Below are 16,977 nucleotides of genomic sequence, written 5' to 3' on the forward strand. Positions count from 1 at the left end.
GGTAATGTGAGATGTCTAAAGATGTTCTAAACACTTTCATCACCTATAATTTTATAAAGGATATAGAATTTTAAGGTAGGAATAATGCCCTTTAGTAACAACAACAAAAGAAAATCCTTCAGTGATTAATTTTGTTATGTAGATTCAATTCAATACGTAGCCAGCTAATTACTCATTTATAATCAAGTCCAACTCAGTAGATAGCCTTTAAGAATTAGATTTATCTTTTAGAATCAAAGTCAACTAAATACTTAGCCATCTTAAGGGTCGTAAAGCTTAATTTTTAGAACAAGTAATCTCACATTTACCAATATTTGCTTAAAACATCTCTAGACATTCATTGTAAATAATCAATTCGATGCTGTTATGTATTAATTTTTAATATTTTATTCAGACGCAATCTGTTGCCGTCCATGATGTCCGACTGTTTACCAGAAATAAACATCCGACAGTTCCCATCGTGAACGTTTAGGCTACTCTTTATTAACGAACAGTAAAATAATATTGGTTTACCTTAATAGAATGACATTTGTATTTCACAAGTTTTTTATTCTATTTGATTTATATGATATCGGCATTTAAGCGTCAGTTTTTCTTTTGTTAATTCTTATGTAATATCTTCAAGGTATTTTGTCTGATTTCTGTGTCCAATCGTTATGATAATTTCATAAGAAACTGAAATATAGACTATATCTAGACAATTTTAAAAAATATTTCTCGGTGAATTAGCTTTTTATATTTTTCGGGAATGTAGACACATGGAAGTTCAACTGAGCATTGAGTTTTAATCCTGGGTGCAAATAAAGAGTCTTTTGGTTTTGAATATATATATATGCTTAGCTCTTTCCAACAGCAGGTAGCGCTACTTAAAGGAACCGCCAGTTTCAACTTTTGCTGAGTAGTCCGTTAGCACGTTTAGTGTGTGTTACTTTATTTAGAGATGTCGGTTTCTTGATCGTTCAGTTTATTTATTAATTAATGATAATTTAAATTGTGTTGGATTTTAGTGAATAAACGTAAGTTAAAATCTTTTATTAGACATTTATCAATACAACGGTTAATTTGCACCGTGAAGTAAAAATACGTCCCAATAAATTAAAGTATAATGTAAAAATTAAAATACAGTGACTGATATTTAACTTGTATCATGGGCGTGAACATCGTTTTAAAAAAACTTGAGTGAAATTAATTGTAACAGTGCTTCCTCCGTTGGTGTTAGAAAGTAATTTAATATGCTATTGCATAGCAATGTTAAGACTTTTAACTGTTAAGGTTACTTTCAGTGTTTCGTGACTTAATAATTCTTATTTTGTTAAAAATATATATGCAATGTAATTTGTGAAATTTTATCGCATGAAATGAGGTTATAAGAACGCAATAACGGAGAATGAACAAAGCATAATTATTAAGTGAACTGGGATTATGTCATGTAAAGTTATTGTAAAATTCATAATTAGTTTTAAACAAGGGAATTCTTTTGAGGTTTTTGAACTCGCCATCTTATTTAACTTTAGTATAATATGTTTATTTTTAGTGTAGCAAATGTCAGTCTAAATGCCTTCATATTGCATTTAAAACCATGGGCGTAAGGCTGTAAAATGTACTGTTCATTGGAGATATAGAATATTATTTGTAATAATTATTTTCAGTTTTTCTGTATATGATAGCATCAAGTACTGATTAGTTATTGAAACCATTTTTAATTATCTAATCACTTTAGTAGGTTTGTACCCATGACTTTTAATGACACTAATACACAAATGAAAACGTGTTGGCGATGTAAGTTTGCCTGAACTTTTAGCATCCAGTATTAAGGTTTCTGTTCAAATGAAAACTATATATCTTTCTATAATTTGGAAAAATAATAAAAATTCTTTGCTTGCATTATGAACGTAATTTTTCTAAAAGTATGATAGAGCATTTTATTTACAAAACTTTGTATCTAAAACATCAGTAAAAGAAGAAATTGTGTCACTGCATTCCAAATCAAAACTTACTGTTTTATAACACCCTCAAAAAAAAAATTTTTTTTTGAAATTTTAGAAACTAATAGAACCTAGATTTAAAATTAGCATTATTGAGACCAAGTAATTAAAGTTGACACCAAATTTACACTCAAGTAATGTAAATGAAGTAATAGAAAGCAAATTTTGAGTAGGAAAATCCACTGCTGGTACTATGACTAACTGCTAATGAAACAAAAAGTTCTTTCTTTCAGAATTTATTGGAATATGTAAATTAACAAAACATATTTATTAATATTATGATTTTTATTTTCTACTACAGGGGTTGCTGTTGTATCACTGTTGGTAACAAATGTTACACAAATTGTCTTGTAGAACATGAAGAAAAGGTCACCTTTAAGATCTCCCCTTCTGTCTGAGGCGAACAGAATCAATTCTTCTAAAAACTATCCTAACAGCCAGCCCTTATCTGGAAAGAAACAAAAAACACAAGTTATTTCTCAGGAGGCTAAAGTTTCAAAAGACTTAAGTGAAAAATGTCCAAATGTGTCTGTTGTAGAGAAGGAAGATAATTTAATTAATGGAAACAACAGAACTCCACTAAGTAAACACATTTCTTTTCTTAAACCCAGTAGTTGCTCTGTAGGGACTAAAAAAAATGCAGGTACTTCAAAACTGCAGACAGAGGGAAGAAAATCATCCCCTGCTTCTTGTAGTCCTGTTTTCAGAACACCCAAAATAAAAACAAGTCCAGCTTCTCACAGAGTAGTGAGTTTAATTAATTCTAATATTACTCCAAATTCCAAAATTATGAATAAAAAGATGCAGTCTGAAAGTTCTGAAACACCAATTTCAGCCCATCCAGGGAAGTACTTTGGTAAACTTGAAGGTTCTGATATGACCACGAACAAATCAAATGGTACAAGGTCCTTGGAGCAGAATTCTTTCACAAGTAGATTTACACCACAAAGTGTAAAGAAACCTCAGAATGGTAGCGTGAAATCAGCAGAGTGTAAAAGAATAGTCTTAGACAGTAAAGAAAAGTTAGATTCTTTAAGAGACAGTGTAGGAAAAACAGAATTAAAAAACATTCCATCTTCATCTGGAAAAAAAATGACAACTGGAAAGGTCACTTCTACTGTAAAATTCAGGTCTCCAAGAGTTACTGGTGTTGACAGCAACTCTGAAGATGACAAAACCAGCTCCAAGAAGACACTGAGAGTCAATCTTGAGGTGGTTCTCTCCAATGCAGAAGGTGAAACTTCTCAAGAAGATAGTACGATTTGTTCTGATTCTAGTCCTAGAAATCATGGTGATGCTCATAGTAACCAGCATACCAGTGAAGAACTGATAGGTGGTAATTTATCAGAACATTACACGGGACAAGAAGCTTTGTGTAAAGAAGGTACTAGTTTAGTTTGGAGTATAATGTTGGATTAAAAAAGTATTTTTGTCTTTCTACACACGTACATTTTAAATCACTTTAGCTACCAGTGCAGTTCCCAGAACATTAGGTTGTACACATACAAAACAAGTTCTCAGAAGCCAGTGTGTGAGGAGCAAGTTTATCTTTTTTTTAATATAAATTGTGTGTAGGTTTTGGTCACTTTAAGTAATAAAAATGATAAATTTTTAAAAGATGGGATACACGAAAGAGGGACCATAATTATTTTCGGTTTACAGGATTATTGTTGGGTGTTGGTTGAAATACCAACACATTTTTCTTCTGGAGAAGAGATTTTTTTGGAGGGGGGTAGGGGGAGGTATGATTGAAGATTATTATTGTTGTTAGAGATTTGAGCTCATTAAGTCCAGAAGAGTTACATACAATAGTGTACATGTAGTAAGACCAGAGAATGTCAGTATAATCTTTGTAAGTCTGAGTTACAATTCTTATTGGAGAAGTAATTTTTTTAAGGGAAATCAACTTATGGAACAGTGTTTTGTTAAAATGCTGCAGTAGCTCAAGAGAAGATTGAATTCATATTTTCAATAAGGATAAATAAGAAACCGAGTTAAAAATAGGAGATTTGAATCGGTGGTTTAGTGGCTAGGGTATGTAGGAAACAAATAACTTGGAGTAGATTGGATATGAGATGAACCACTGTTAGAAATGAAATCTGGGACTAGGCCATCTGTGCATCTCTTTCTCAACAACTTGCATTGTTCACTCAATCATTTGGTTAACTTGTTCTTATTGTGGTGTCTAAATATTTCCATCAATTGTGTTGTAATTAAAGTTAAAACTTCTCAATGTTTTAACTTGATCTGTGATTTATCATTTTTCAGATATCTGAGACTATTCACAAGTGTATCAGTTACAAAGTTTGTTTAGGTTTTTTATTTCTTGATACATTTGCAAGGAGGTGCTATGTGCAAGGATCATTTGTTTTAACAAAACATGGTTATTGATTTCAGTGAAAGTGGCTCAAAACACCAACATAAATCATAAAAAGTAAGCTAATTAAACTAACTAATCTACTCATAATTTAGTATTATTATTAATAATATTGCTTTTATAGAGAACTTGCTAATTTATTAAAGTCCAGAAAATGTGTTATCTAAATTTTATTCCAAAGTCTTGTGAGTCACTTGTGAAACAGTAACATGGTTAATGTAATTCTTAGGTTTTATATTTACTGTTGTTTGTTAATTTGAAACATAACGCACTTTGGTTGGTATTTGAGAGAGTTTTCTCATTATTTCCATAAAAAAAAAGTTGTATAGTGAGACAGTGGCAAGTCTGGATTTACAATGCCAAAATCTATGGTTCAATACCCCATGGTGGACACAGCAGATAGCTGGATGTGGATTTACTATAAGAAAAACACAAACACACAAAAAACAGGTTTAGTTGGGATTAAACCTCGTCACAGGAAGGATTAAGGTTACAACAATCATGGACTCCATGAAGGTCCATCTCATACTATCTTCAGTCACAACATAAAGGTAGTTCGTATTCCTTACTAAGAATAAAGGAGTTAATTCTAACTTCATTCATCACATCATTGAAATAAAAAATCTATAACAAAGTAAGTTGCATGTAATTAGTCCTAACTCTGGTATCCAAGTTAGTATTTCTGACCGTTTAATACTTGGACAACTGGTGCTTTATTAACATGACTCAAGTGTTTATAATTCTTCTGTATTTAGAAACTGTATTTAGTATTTTAGATTAAGCTTTTGGAACAAGATTTGATGTGGTGCTCCTGGATGAGTTTGAAAACCAAAACTCCATAAAATACTCCAGGTAATTGTTGGGGGCTAGAACTATACATAATACTCCAGGTAATTGTTGGGGGCTAGAACTATACATAATACTCCAGGTAATTGTTGGGGGCTAGCACTATACATAATACTCCAGGTAATTGTTGGGGGCTAGCACAATACATAATACTCCAGGTAATTGTTGGGGGCTAGTACTATACATAATACTCCAGGTAATTGTTGGGGGCTACCACTATACATAATACTCCAGGTAATTGTTGGGGGCTAGCACAATACATAATACTCCAGGTAATTGTTGGGGGCTAGCACAATACATAATACTCCAGGTAATTGTTAGGGGCTACCACTATACATAATACTCCAAGTAATTATTAGGGGCTACCACTATACATAATACTCCAGATAATTGTTAGGGGCTACCACTATACATAATACTCCAGATAATTGTTAGGGGATACCACTATACATAATACTCCAGATAATTGTTAGGGGATACCACTATACATAATACTCCAGATAATTGTTAGGGGATACCACTATACATAATACTCCAGATAATTGTTAGGGGCTACCACTATACATAATACTCCAGGTAATTGTTAGAGGCTAGAACTATACATAATACTCCAGGTAATTGTTGGGGGCTACCACTATACATAATACTCCAGATAATTGTTAGGGGCTACCACTATACATAATACTCCAGGTAATTGTTAGGGGCTAGAACTATACATAACACTCCAGGTAATTGTTGGAGGCTAGAACTATACATAACACTCCAGGTAATTGTTGGGGGCTAGTACTATACATAATACTCCAGGTAATTGTTGGGAGCTAGCACTATACATAATACTCCAGGTAATTGTTGGAGGCTAGAACTATACATAATACTCCAGGTAATTGTTGGGAGTTAGAACTATACATAGTACTCCAGGTTATGCTTGGGTACTAGAACTACATTTTATGCTCTTGGTTGGGCATCATTTTTTCCACATTACTATATACTTAGACTATAAATATAATTCTAAGAGAGTACAGTCTGTCTAGGATTAACTTTCTCACGTTGTTAATGCCATCAGCAACTGTGTAAAGTTTACAGCTTGTTTGGTGTTATCTCCGTTAAAATAAACTATGAACCATAAAAATCCAGACTTCTATAACTGAATAGAATACCTCCCTCAAGAATACACCAGTCAAGATGAGCTAGCTGTGTTTATTATTAGGCTTCGCTGATTTGTAACAAAGCAGGTTTTAAATGAGTAGTTTTTATTTAATGAAACCCAGTTTTATAAATTTTTCTTTGTTTTAACAGATCATTGTAATTTTATCAAGAGTGTTCCTTGCGAGTCACCGTCAAAGTTTGTGGGATCCAGCACTGTTTGTGACACTCCTGAATATTTCCGATCAGTCTCTGTGGTGACACCTGAAGTCCATGAGGAAAAGGTAGAAGATGGGGGAACTTCATCGTGCACGTCAGAAATTTCTAACGCTGTTGCCCTACGTACGCCCGTATTGTCTCGGAAACACCCAGATCTTCGTCAACTTGAGACCAGTGGTGAAGTCAGCTCTGCTATCAGAGTGGCTGTTCGAGTTCGACCTTTCAATAACAGGTTGTATTTGTTTATTTATTCTTTACTTTACTTGGTATATTTATCCAATCAAGTAGATTTAGCAAAGGCAAGTAACAAGTAAAAACATTCGTAAGTTACTGGAAATGTTGGTTTGTTTTTAAGTCAACTTCAACATTTTAAAGCTTTCTGGTTTGTCTTTTAGTACCACATAAGGTAATGGTAAAAATATCACTGTGAACACATCTTAATCTGACTTGCATAGAAACAGGGTTTTTAAATTCAACTAATAACTTTAAAAAATTGTGTAAACAGTAAACGTGAACAGGGAGTTCCTGATCATGGTGCATTGTTCTTGTGGTTTTTTACATTTACTTTCTTTGAGTAACGTTCAGAATGCTAAATTGTACATATGTGCAAGTTTATGGTATGTGTATTCTGCATTTAAACATGATTCTAAATTGGATTATATATTTACACAGAGAATTAGAGGCCGTAGTACATCAAGCGGTTACGATGGAAGGTAATGAAACGACCGTGATGACTGATACGGGCCAGAAGTTTAGTTTCTTCTATGACCACTGCTTATGGTCATTTAATCAACATCACCCTTTATTTGCTGATCAGTCAACAGTATACGATCTTATGGCCGACCCACTTTTAAACCACGCCTTTGAGGGATACAATACTTGTTTGTTTGCTTATGGACAGACAGGCTCGGGTAAAAGTTTTAGGTAAGTATAAGAGTAAATGGTATAAGTAATGTTCCTGTCAATTGTTTTATCATTATTTGTAATGATTATATAACATTATCAATGGACAGGAATTAACCATTTGGTCCTTTAAGACTGTCCTTGCATTTCCATCTTTGGTGAAAGTAAAATTTAGCCTAAATTTAGTTTTCATTGACACTGCCCACCTACAAACTTCTTTGTAGCAGATTCCCTTTTCAGTCCATTTTAAGACACTGATCTTCACTACTTCTAACAACAACTCGTTCCATAAATCAACTTCCCTATTAGAAAAGCTAAACTGTCTTGAGAGTAGTCCTTATTTTCTAAGTCTTAAACTTGCATTTTCTCATCTTGTTACCTTTAGAATATAGAAATCTAACTTCTTTATCTAATCAGTCCCCCTAGTAATATTGTAAACTTTAATAATACCATCTATTTACCCTTCTTTTCTCAAGAGAAAATAATTTAGAGATGTTAACTTATCTAGTAACCTCCTCTGAACCATTTCTAATAAATCAGTGTACTTTCTTGTATATAGAGGCCAAAACTATATCCAGTAGTACATGCCAGGCCTAACTGTCAATTTATATAGAGTAGTGGTTCCCAAAACTGAGATCACGAGTTTGCAAATTTGGGTTGTCTGAAATGGGGTCAGCACTGAGACTTTTGAGAAGTCTTCTTTGATAGATTGTTTAGGCAGAGTATTCATGATGAAATTTTGTAGAATGGATGGCAACTGCCTGTTGTGGAGAAACAAGAGTAGAGGACAACGTTTTGAAAGTCTTCCTCTTTTGTCTTCAGGTCAGTGTGTGTGTGGTGTTGTCTCATGAAAACACAAAATTCAGCCATTGCAGAGTGCACCACATCAACTGGACACAGAATAAACTGGGAGAAAACTAGAATAATTGACACAGGCAAATTCTGGAAGACAAGAAAAATCAAAGAATCATTTTATATTAACACTATTAAACCTTCACTTTACATAGATTCTGGTTTAGAGGTGAGTAACCTGTTGCTGCCATTGGTTGAATCTATAGGAAATCTCTCCTCCAATCAGAAACAGTGATAATCCAACCAATCATAACATGCTCTCCACAATCCACCAGGACACTATAAAAGACTGACAGCACCTATACACACACTGAAACAAGAAACAAACTAACGGCATAACTCTACAAATTAACTGGTGCACCAACCAAATATATTTCACCTTACAACATATTTCAAGAATCACAAGTCACACAACAAAATACTTAAAGGACAAAACTCACATTAATACTATGTATTTTCTTTTTCAGGTCTCAGGCACAGGACAGGTAAAACTTTCGGCACCTGTCCTGTGAAAGTGGGTTTTTCTCGGGGCACTCCCGTTTCCCCCCACAGCAAAAACTTAGGCATTGGATCTATAGATCCAGCCCAGGTAACTTTATCGCCAGGCCCTGAATCGGGTCGTTTGTGTTCATATTTACTTTGACATCTGCCTTTCCGGACGGAACCTGGCTGTTTTCTCCGGTGCTGCCTTTGCCTCGGTCATGGATAATATTAAGTATGACCAACTTCACTCCTTCACCCAAAAAAAAGAGTCTAAAAATTATTAAAAAAAAAAGGCTAAAGTAAATAACCTTCCAGGAAAGGGGACGAAGAGGAACCACAACGTTCCTGAACACCCCAGTTGGAGAGAGAATTCTTATGATTTCTCTCTCTCTAAACTAAACCCCTGCCATGTTAGTTTGCATTTATGCACACTGACCTGTAGGTGAAATGTGGAAGACTTTCAAAATGTTCTATATGCTTGTGTCTCCACAACAGGCAGTTGCCATCCATTCTACAAAGTTTTTCATCTTTGAGAAGTCTTGTTACAGATAGATGGTTACCTATTTTGACTTGTAATCAACAAGTCTATAAATACACCTGAAGATTCTATGAGTAGAAATCAAGATGTTTTCTTCAGTAACACTGTTAAGATGGTTCTTATTTACATTAAATGTGATTTAATCCAAGTTATGATAAACCTAAGTGTATCACTTTGCATTTAGTAGAATTATATTGTGATATGAACTAACACACAATAACTATATTGTGATATGAACTGACAAGCGATAACTATATTGTGATATGAACTGACACGCGATAACTATGTTGTGATATGAACTAACACACGATAACTATGTTGTGATATGAACTGACACACGATAACTATGTTGTGATATGAACTGACACGCGAAAACTATGTTGTGATATGAACTGACACGCGATAACTATGTTGTGATATGAACTGACACACGATAACTATGTTGTGATATGAACTGACACGCGAAAACTATGTTGTGATATGAACTGACACGCGATAATTATATTGTGATATGAACTGACACACGATAACTATGTTGTGATATGAACTGACACGCGAAAACTATGTTGTGATATGAACTGACACGCGATAACTATGTTGTGATATGAACTGACACGCGATAACTATGTTGTGACATGAACTGACACGCGATAACTATGTTGTGACATGAACTGACACGCGATAACTATGTTGTGACATGAACACTGTAATTAGCTGAATTTTATCAGAGAATCTACCAATGTAGGATTTAGAAAAAATTACCATATGTTTCAGTCTGTCTCATCTTTCAGATGGTTTGTTTTTTCTAGAGCATAACTGTTTTACCGATTTTATGAATATTTTTGTAAATTATAATATGTACAGATTGCTCAGTTACTTTATCTGTGAATAAACAGATTTACATAAATGTTTTATATTTCATTAATTCGTTATCAGTTCACCATTTTCTGTGTTTGTTTAATATTACTTATGTCTGTGTATGTCTCTTACTGTTCAGTATCATGGGGTCGGAGGAAAACCCGGGTATTATTCCAAGATTTAGTCAGCATTTATTTGACAAGATTCATAACTCAGTGGATGAATCGGTAAGTTGTCCTTTGAAAAGAACAGTTTGATTTTGTTTTCCAGTCAGAATATTTTATTAACTTAAATTATACTTCTTACACGGGGTTGTTCAGTGAAGTCCCACAGTTGATATCAGTTGTAGGCTTTATTTATCTTCAAATGTTTTACAGCTGGTTTATTTTATTGAAATTTATGCATCATGTAAAATTAAAAACTATTACGTAGAAATCAAAACTTGATGACAAGTGTTTATGTGTGAAACCACATGATTGGTTGATATTTTATATAAGAAGTTATTGGTGGAAGTTTTCGGATGAAACAATGTGATTTGTGGACACTCTTGATGACGAGAAACCCAACTCAAATAAAAATGTATCTCAGAACGGCTGGTGTGGGTGTTAGCACTTTAAGTAATAAAACAGAGAACATTGTTTTGATCTTCTTGGGTCATATTTGGGTAAACAAAAAAACCTGAAGATGACCTAGGATGGTTTAAATGGTGTTCTCTGCTTTATTATTAAAAGTATTAACATCCATACCAGCCATTCTGAGATACATCAGGTATACTTATGTGATGCTTGGCACGTAAATATGTATAAAAAAAACAACTTTTAGAACAAAGTAACACGATAAGAGGAGTATCCTTATTATTATATTAATTTTAATAGTTTGATGGATACTTGTTAAAAACTTTGTATCTGTTAGTTAATGTAAATTTCAAGTATATCTATAGAAACCTGAACTTGAAATGTGATAAACTTGAGAAGATCCATGTGGACTCGTGAATGAAAATGTAAATTTGTATCTAAATTTGTAAATGTAAATTTGCTCTACTTTATTTAGAACTAATTCAGTCAGATTGTATATAAATAAAACTGTTTTTGAATATTTTACTTTGTAAAATTAAGTATAATTTAGACACTTGTTGTAATGGCCAGATGGGTTAAGGCATTCGACTTGTAATCTGAAGGTTGCGGGTTCGAATCCACATCTCGCCAAACATGCTCGCCCTTTCAGCCGTGGGGGCGTTATAATGTGACGGTTAATCCCACTCTTCGTTGGTAAAAGAGTAGCCCAAGAGTTGGCGGTGGGTGGTGATGACTAGCTGCCTTCCCTCTGCTAAATTAGGGACGGCTAGCACTGATAGCCCTCGAGTAACTTTGTGCGAAATTAAAACAAAAACAAAGAAAAAAAAATCCTTGTTGCAGCTTTAGCTTTGACTTTTCTTATATTTAATATTTCATTAAACTTTTCTTAGTATTAATAATAGGAAATGTTGCAGTGTTTACTTTGTCAATATGCTAGCTGAGAAAAGTAGAGTTAGGAAAATAAAATCAAAGTTTGTTGTTACAGTATGAAGAAAAGTGTTCTTTGTAGCTTAAACGTTTTGTTAATTGTGTACTGAGAGGAACTGATGGGGACAACTGTTGTTTTTTTTCAGACAAAATACATGGTAGAAATAAGTTACTTTGAAATCTACAATGAGAAAATTCATGATCTTCTAGCACCATCCACAGATGATGGAAAGAAAGCTGCAGTAAGTTCAATTATTTGTTTTCCACATTTTTGTTTGCCCATCCTTTTGTAAGGGTTTGACCCATACACTCACGCAGCAATGTCATATCAAACATTATAGCTCACACGAAGTTCCCTAAATAAACTTCCTTTTAAGCAGCTAATAAAAACTGTCCCTGTCAAGTTTTTTATATGGAAGAATCAGAAATGTAATGGATAATTAAAATATTGTTTTTAAGTTTGTTAATAAATAAATATATTATTTGATATTATTATTATATTATTATTTATGTTAATAAATAGAAATATATTTAATATTATCATTATATTATTTATCATGTTAATAAATAGAAATATATTATTTGTAGTAATAAGCGAAATTTATTTTTTAATTAATTTTGTGTGAAAAGTTATTTTAGTTTTATTCATATTAAATATCCTGGAAGAATTATATAACATTAGTTTTTAAGCTGAGAGTTTTATTAACTAAATCTGTTAAATTTATGTAACATTTATTGCATTATATAAGTGTAAATTGGGTATTTGAACACACTTTCTAAACATAATACAATTCTCGAATCTTTATCTCAACCTGTGACACTTACTGATGCATTTTAACAATGTTGTTGAATTAAAATATTTTTTTAGATTACGTCATATTTTATAAATAAAAATGAAACATTTTGCAGGCTACCATCAAGTTGTGTAATCTTTGTTTATCTTTAGAGTTATAGTCTATTAGTATTTTCTGAAGCTATAATTAACGTTTATAACCAGACTAGAAGTGGAAGTTGTAATAAGTAGGTAAGGTTGAGTAATTAGTTGAAAAGTGTTTGTTGTCGACTGAGGAGGGCAGGTCTCGAGAACCTAGTTTGGTGCTCCTGTCTGAAAGGATTAAAAGATATGGCTGCTTTATTATGGATGTTTTTATACATCAGAAAAATATAGAAATTAAAACCAAGATACAACTGTGATGTTTAATCTGCCAATAGATGATGATGTTGTGGCAGTATCTAAATGCAGACGTCACTTAGTAACTTACGAATAACAAAACCCCTAATATTCATTTAAAGGTAAATTTATTCTTGTATTTAATTTTTAATCTTTAAAGATAATTTTCTTTTTGCTCTGATTTTTATTATTTCAGAGGAGAATATAAAAAAAAACAAATTGTTTTTCTTTTTTATGTAGTTGAGAGTTCGGGAACATCCAGTACTTGGACCCTACGTGGTTGACCTTTCTACATATGTAGTGAGTTCATACGAGGACTTACAGGTGTGTACTTTAAACACTAAAGTTTTTAGTGTGTTCAGCTTTGCAGTAACGATATTTTAATTGAAACTGTGTTCAGAAAGGGAATTTAACATAGAGATGTAAGTATCTGGGAACTTTGAAAAGTTGAAAAACAATAATTCACGCTCTGTTGAACACAAAATCAGCATGGTCAGGTGGTTAGGATGCTCGATCTTGCAACCTGAAGGTTGCGGGTTTGAATCCCTGTCACACCAAACATGTTTGTCCTATCAGCTGTGGGGGGTGTTATAAGTGATGGTCAATCCCACTCTTTGTTCATAAAAGAGTAGCCCAAGAACTGGTGGTGGGTGGTGATGACAAGCTGGTTTTCCTCTAGTCTTATGCTGCTATATTAGGGATGGCTAGTGCAGATAGCCCTTGTGTAGCTCTGCAAAAAATTCAAACCAAATCAAAACCAAAATATTGAACACAGACATGATACATATCAATAATAATAATCGTTCTTTTGGTTAAAACAAAGCTGTTTGGGGTATTAATTAGGTTTTTAAGGATTTTCATCATTGATATTATAAATAGTCAATTTGAGAGATTTCATTCTCTCCTAGTATGACAACCACTCTGTCTGATACATTGTTCTAGTAACCCTTCCCTGAATCATTTCTAACAATGCTCATTGTAAGGTAAGGATCCTCAGACTCAACACAATACTCCAAACGTGATTTAACCAGTTACCTATAAAACAAAATTATAACCTCTTAAGACTTATATTCATGTAGATACAACCTAAAATTATATTTTCCTTACCATCAGCAACAGTACACTGCTGGATGGCTTTAGACACTGATCAACCATTACATTGAGATCCCTTTATTTTATGACACTGTTATGGTTATTCAAATTATAACTCAAATTATGATAACCACATGCAATATCTTGTATTTATCATAATTAAAACCCATCCACCATTTATTTGTCCAACTCAATGAGTGATCTAAATCCTTTTGTAAATCAGTAACATCCTCTTCACAGCCAACAACAACCAAGATCTTAATGTCATCAGAATATTTAAGTAGCTTATTGACAATTTCTTCATCTGTGTCATTGATGTCAATAAAAATGACCAAAAGTTCTAAGATTGAACCGTGAGGTATCCCACTGATGACATGAATCCAGTTTGACTGAACTCTATTTGTAACAACCATCTGCTGTCTTCCATCCAGCCACTCTTCTATTCCATACGCTAACTTATCGTGCATACCAATAGAGATAATTATTTTACAAGCTTTTTATGTGGAACCTTTTCAAATGCTTTTAGAAAATCTAAATACAACAAATCTACATCCTTGTTCTCATCTACTTAAACAGTAACCTTTTTAAAGAACATAAGATTTGTAAGGTAAGATTTTTCCTCAGTGAACAAATAACATTCTAAACTTTGTTACCTAACTTCCCAAACCTTTTAACATACTTTCCAAAACTTTTCCCACAACTATGTAAGTTTTAAGGGGTCTATAATTATTGGGACAATTTTTATCACTTTCCTCGAAAACAGGAGTGACATAAGCTAACTTCCAGTCCTCTGATACCTGACCACTATACAAGGACTGAACAAACAAATATTGGTAAGTGACTCACATATCCAAACCTTTGGGGAAATGTTATCTGGCCTAGGAGCCTTATTGTTTTTATTATTAACCAGCTTAGAATTAACACAGTCATTTTGTTTGATCGTGTTTCCGTTTATAAACTGTTCAAGATATGGAATACTACTTAAATCTTTGTTAGTAAAAACTGAAGAAAAAGGAAAATTGAACAACCCAATAATCTTACAACCGTCAGATACTAGCCATCCTTACCGTCAGATACTAGTCATCCTTACCATCAGATACTAGCCATCCTTTACCATTCCTCAACAGTTCTACTCCAATTATAATGATTTGTTTACTCTTAATGTACTCAGAAAAATTCATAATAATCTGATTAGTGTCTCAAAATAACTCAGCTGCCCAATTCACAATATATAATTCTTGTTGGATCTCTTCAAAATTTGTTGTTTTTTATAAACTTATAAACAAAATATTATTCCTTATCTCGATATGTAGCAAAACATTGAACCTAATACAACAATAACCACTTGCATCCAGATGTTTTTCACTTCTACCCTTTTCGATCATTCTTATATTTGAAATGAACAATAAATCTAAAACATTATTTCCAGTAGGTTCCTTGACTAATTCATGAAGAAGCCCATATTGAACAGTTTTCAAAAACCTTTCTCATTCATGATTCGTCTTTATCATTTCCAATTAAATGTGTCCAGAATTAAAATCACCCATAATTATGACTTCATCAAAAGTTAAAATCTCAATGTTATTGTAAAGTTTCTCATGAATTCCATCAATATCATTTGGTGATCTGAAACAAATTACCACTAAAAGCCTTTATATCCACTAATAGAAACCTAAACCATCATACTTTGTCCTTATTAAATAACCTGTAACCATGTACTTTATATACACTAATAGAAACCTAAACCATCATACTTTGTCCTTATTAAATAACCTGTAACCCTGTACTTTATATACACTAATAGAAACCTAAACCATCATACTTTGTCCTTATTAAATAACCTGTAACCCTGTACTTTATATACACTAATAGAAACCTAAACCATCATACTTTGTCCTTATTAAATAACCTGTAACCCTGTACTTTATATACACTAATAGAAACCTAAACCATCATACTTTGTCCTTATTAAATAACCTGTAACCCTGTACTTTATATCCACTAATAGAAACCTCAACATAAACCATCATACTTTGTCCTTATTAAATAACCTGTAACCCTGTACTTTATATCCACTAATAGAAACCTAAACATAAACCATCATACTTTGTCCTTATTAAATAACCTGTAACCCTGTACTTTATATCCACTAATAGAAACCTAAACCATCATATTTTGTCCATAAATAACCTGTAAACCCTGTGCTTTATATCCACTAATAGAAACCTAAACCATCATACTTTGTCCTTATTAAATAACCTGAAACCCTGTACTTTATATCCACTAATAGAAACCTAAACCATCATACTTTGTCCTTATTAAATAACCTGTAACCCTGTACTTTATATCCACTAATAGAAACCTAAACCATCATACTTTGTCCTTATTAAATAACCTGTAACCCTGTACTTTATATCCACTAATAGAAACCTAAACCATCATACTTTGTCCTTATTAAATAACCTGTAACCCTGTGCTTTATATACACTAATAGAAACCTAAACCATCATACTTTGTCCTTATTAAATAACCTGTAACCCTGTGCTTTATATACACTAATAGAAACCTAAACCATCATACTTTGTCCTTATTAAATAACCTGTAACCCTGTACTTTATATCCACTAATAGAAACCTAAACCATCATACTTTGTCCTTATTAAATAACCTGTAACCATGTACTTTATATCCACTAATAGAAACCTAAACCATAATACTTTGTCCTTATTAAATAACCTGTAACCCTGTACTTTATATCCACTAATAGAAACCTAAACATAAACCATCATACTTTGTCCTTATTAAATAACTTGTAACCCTGTACTTTATATCCACTAATAGAAACCTAAACCATCATACTTTGTCCTTATTAAGTAACCTGTAACCCTGTACTTTATATACACTAATAGAAACCTAAACCATCATACTTTGTCCTTATTAAATAACCTGTAACCATGTACTTTATATCCACTAATAGAAACCTAAACCATCATACTTTGTCCTTATTAA

The 16,977-nt window shown here is 32.8% G+C and overlaps 1 protein-coding gene across 1 annotated transcript in view; it reads left to right on the top strand.

Moving 5' to 3' along the window:
* Positions 1 to 877: 877 nt before the first annotated feature.
* The window catches only part of LOC143228729 (uncharacterized), a 101,784-nt gene continuing 85,684 nt past the window's right edge, over positions 878 to 16,977 (top strand). The window contains exons 1-7 of the mRNA XM_076460020.1: positions 878 to 1,016; positions 2,287 to 3,369; positions 6,505 to 6,802; positions 7,243 to 7,494; positions 10,344 to 10,431; positions 11,853 to 11,948; positions 13,118 to 13,201. Of these exons, the coding sequence (XP_076316135.1) occupies positions 2,343 to 3,369; positions 6,505 to 6,802; positions 7,243 to 7,494; positions 10,344 to 10,431; positions 11,853 to 11,948; positions 13,118 to 13,201 (1,845 nt within the window). The 5' untranslated portion in view covers positions 878 to 1,016; positions 2,287 to 2,342. The remainder of the gene's footprint in view (positions 1,017 to 2,286; positions 3,370 to 6,504; positions 6,803 to 7,242; positions 7,495 to 10,343; positions 10,432 to 11,852; positions 11,949 to 13,117; positions 13,202 to 16,977) is intronic.

This window comes from Tachypleus tridentatus, chromosome 10 (genome assembly GCF_004210375.1).
Source record: "Tachypleus tridentatus isolate NWPU-2018 chromosome 10, ASM421037v1, whole genome shotgun sequence".
NCBI classification, from domain to species: Eukaryota; Metazoa; Arthropoda; class Merostomata; order Xiphosura; family Limulidae; genus Tachypleus; species Tachypleus tridentatus.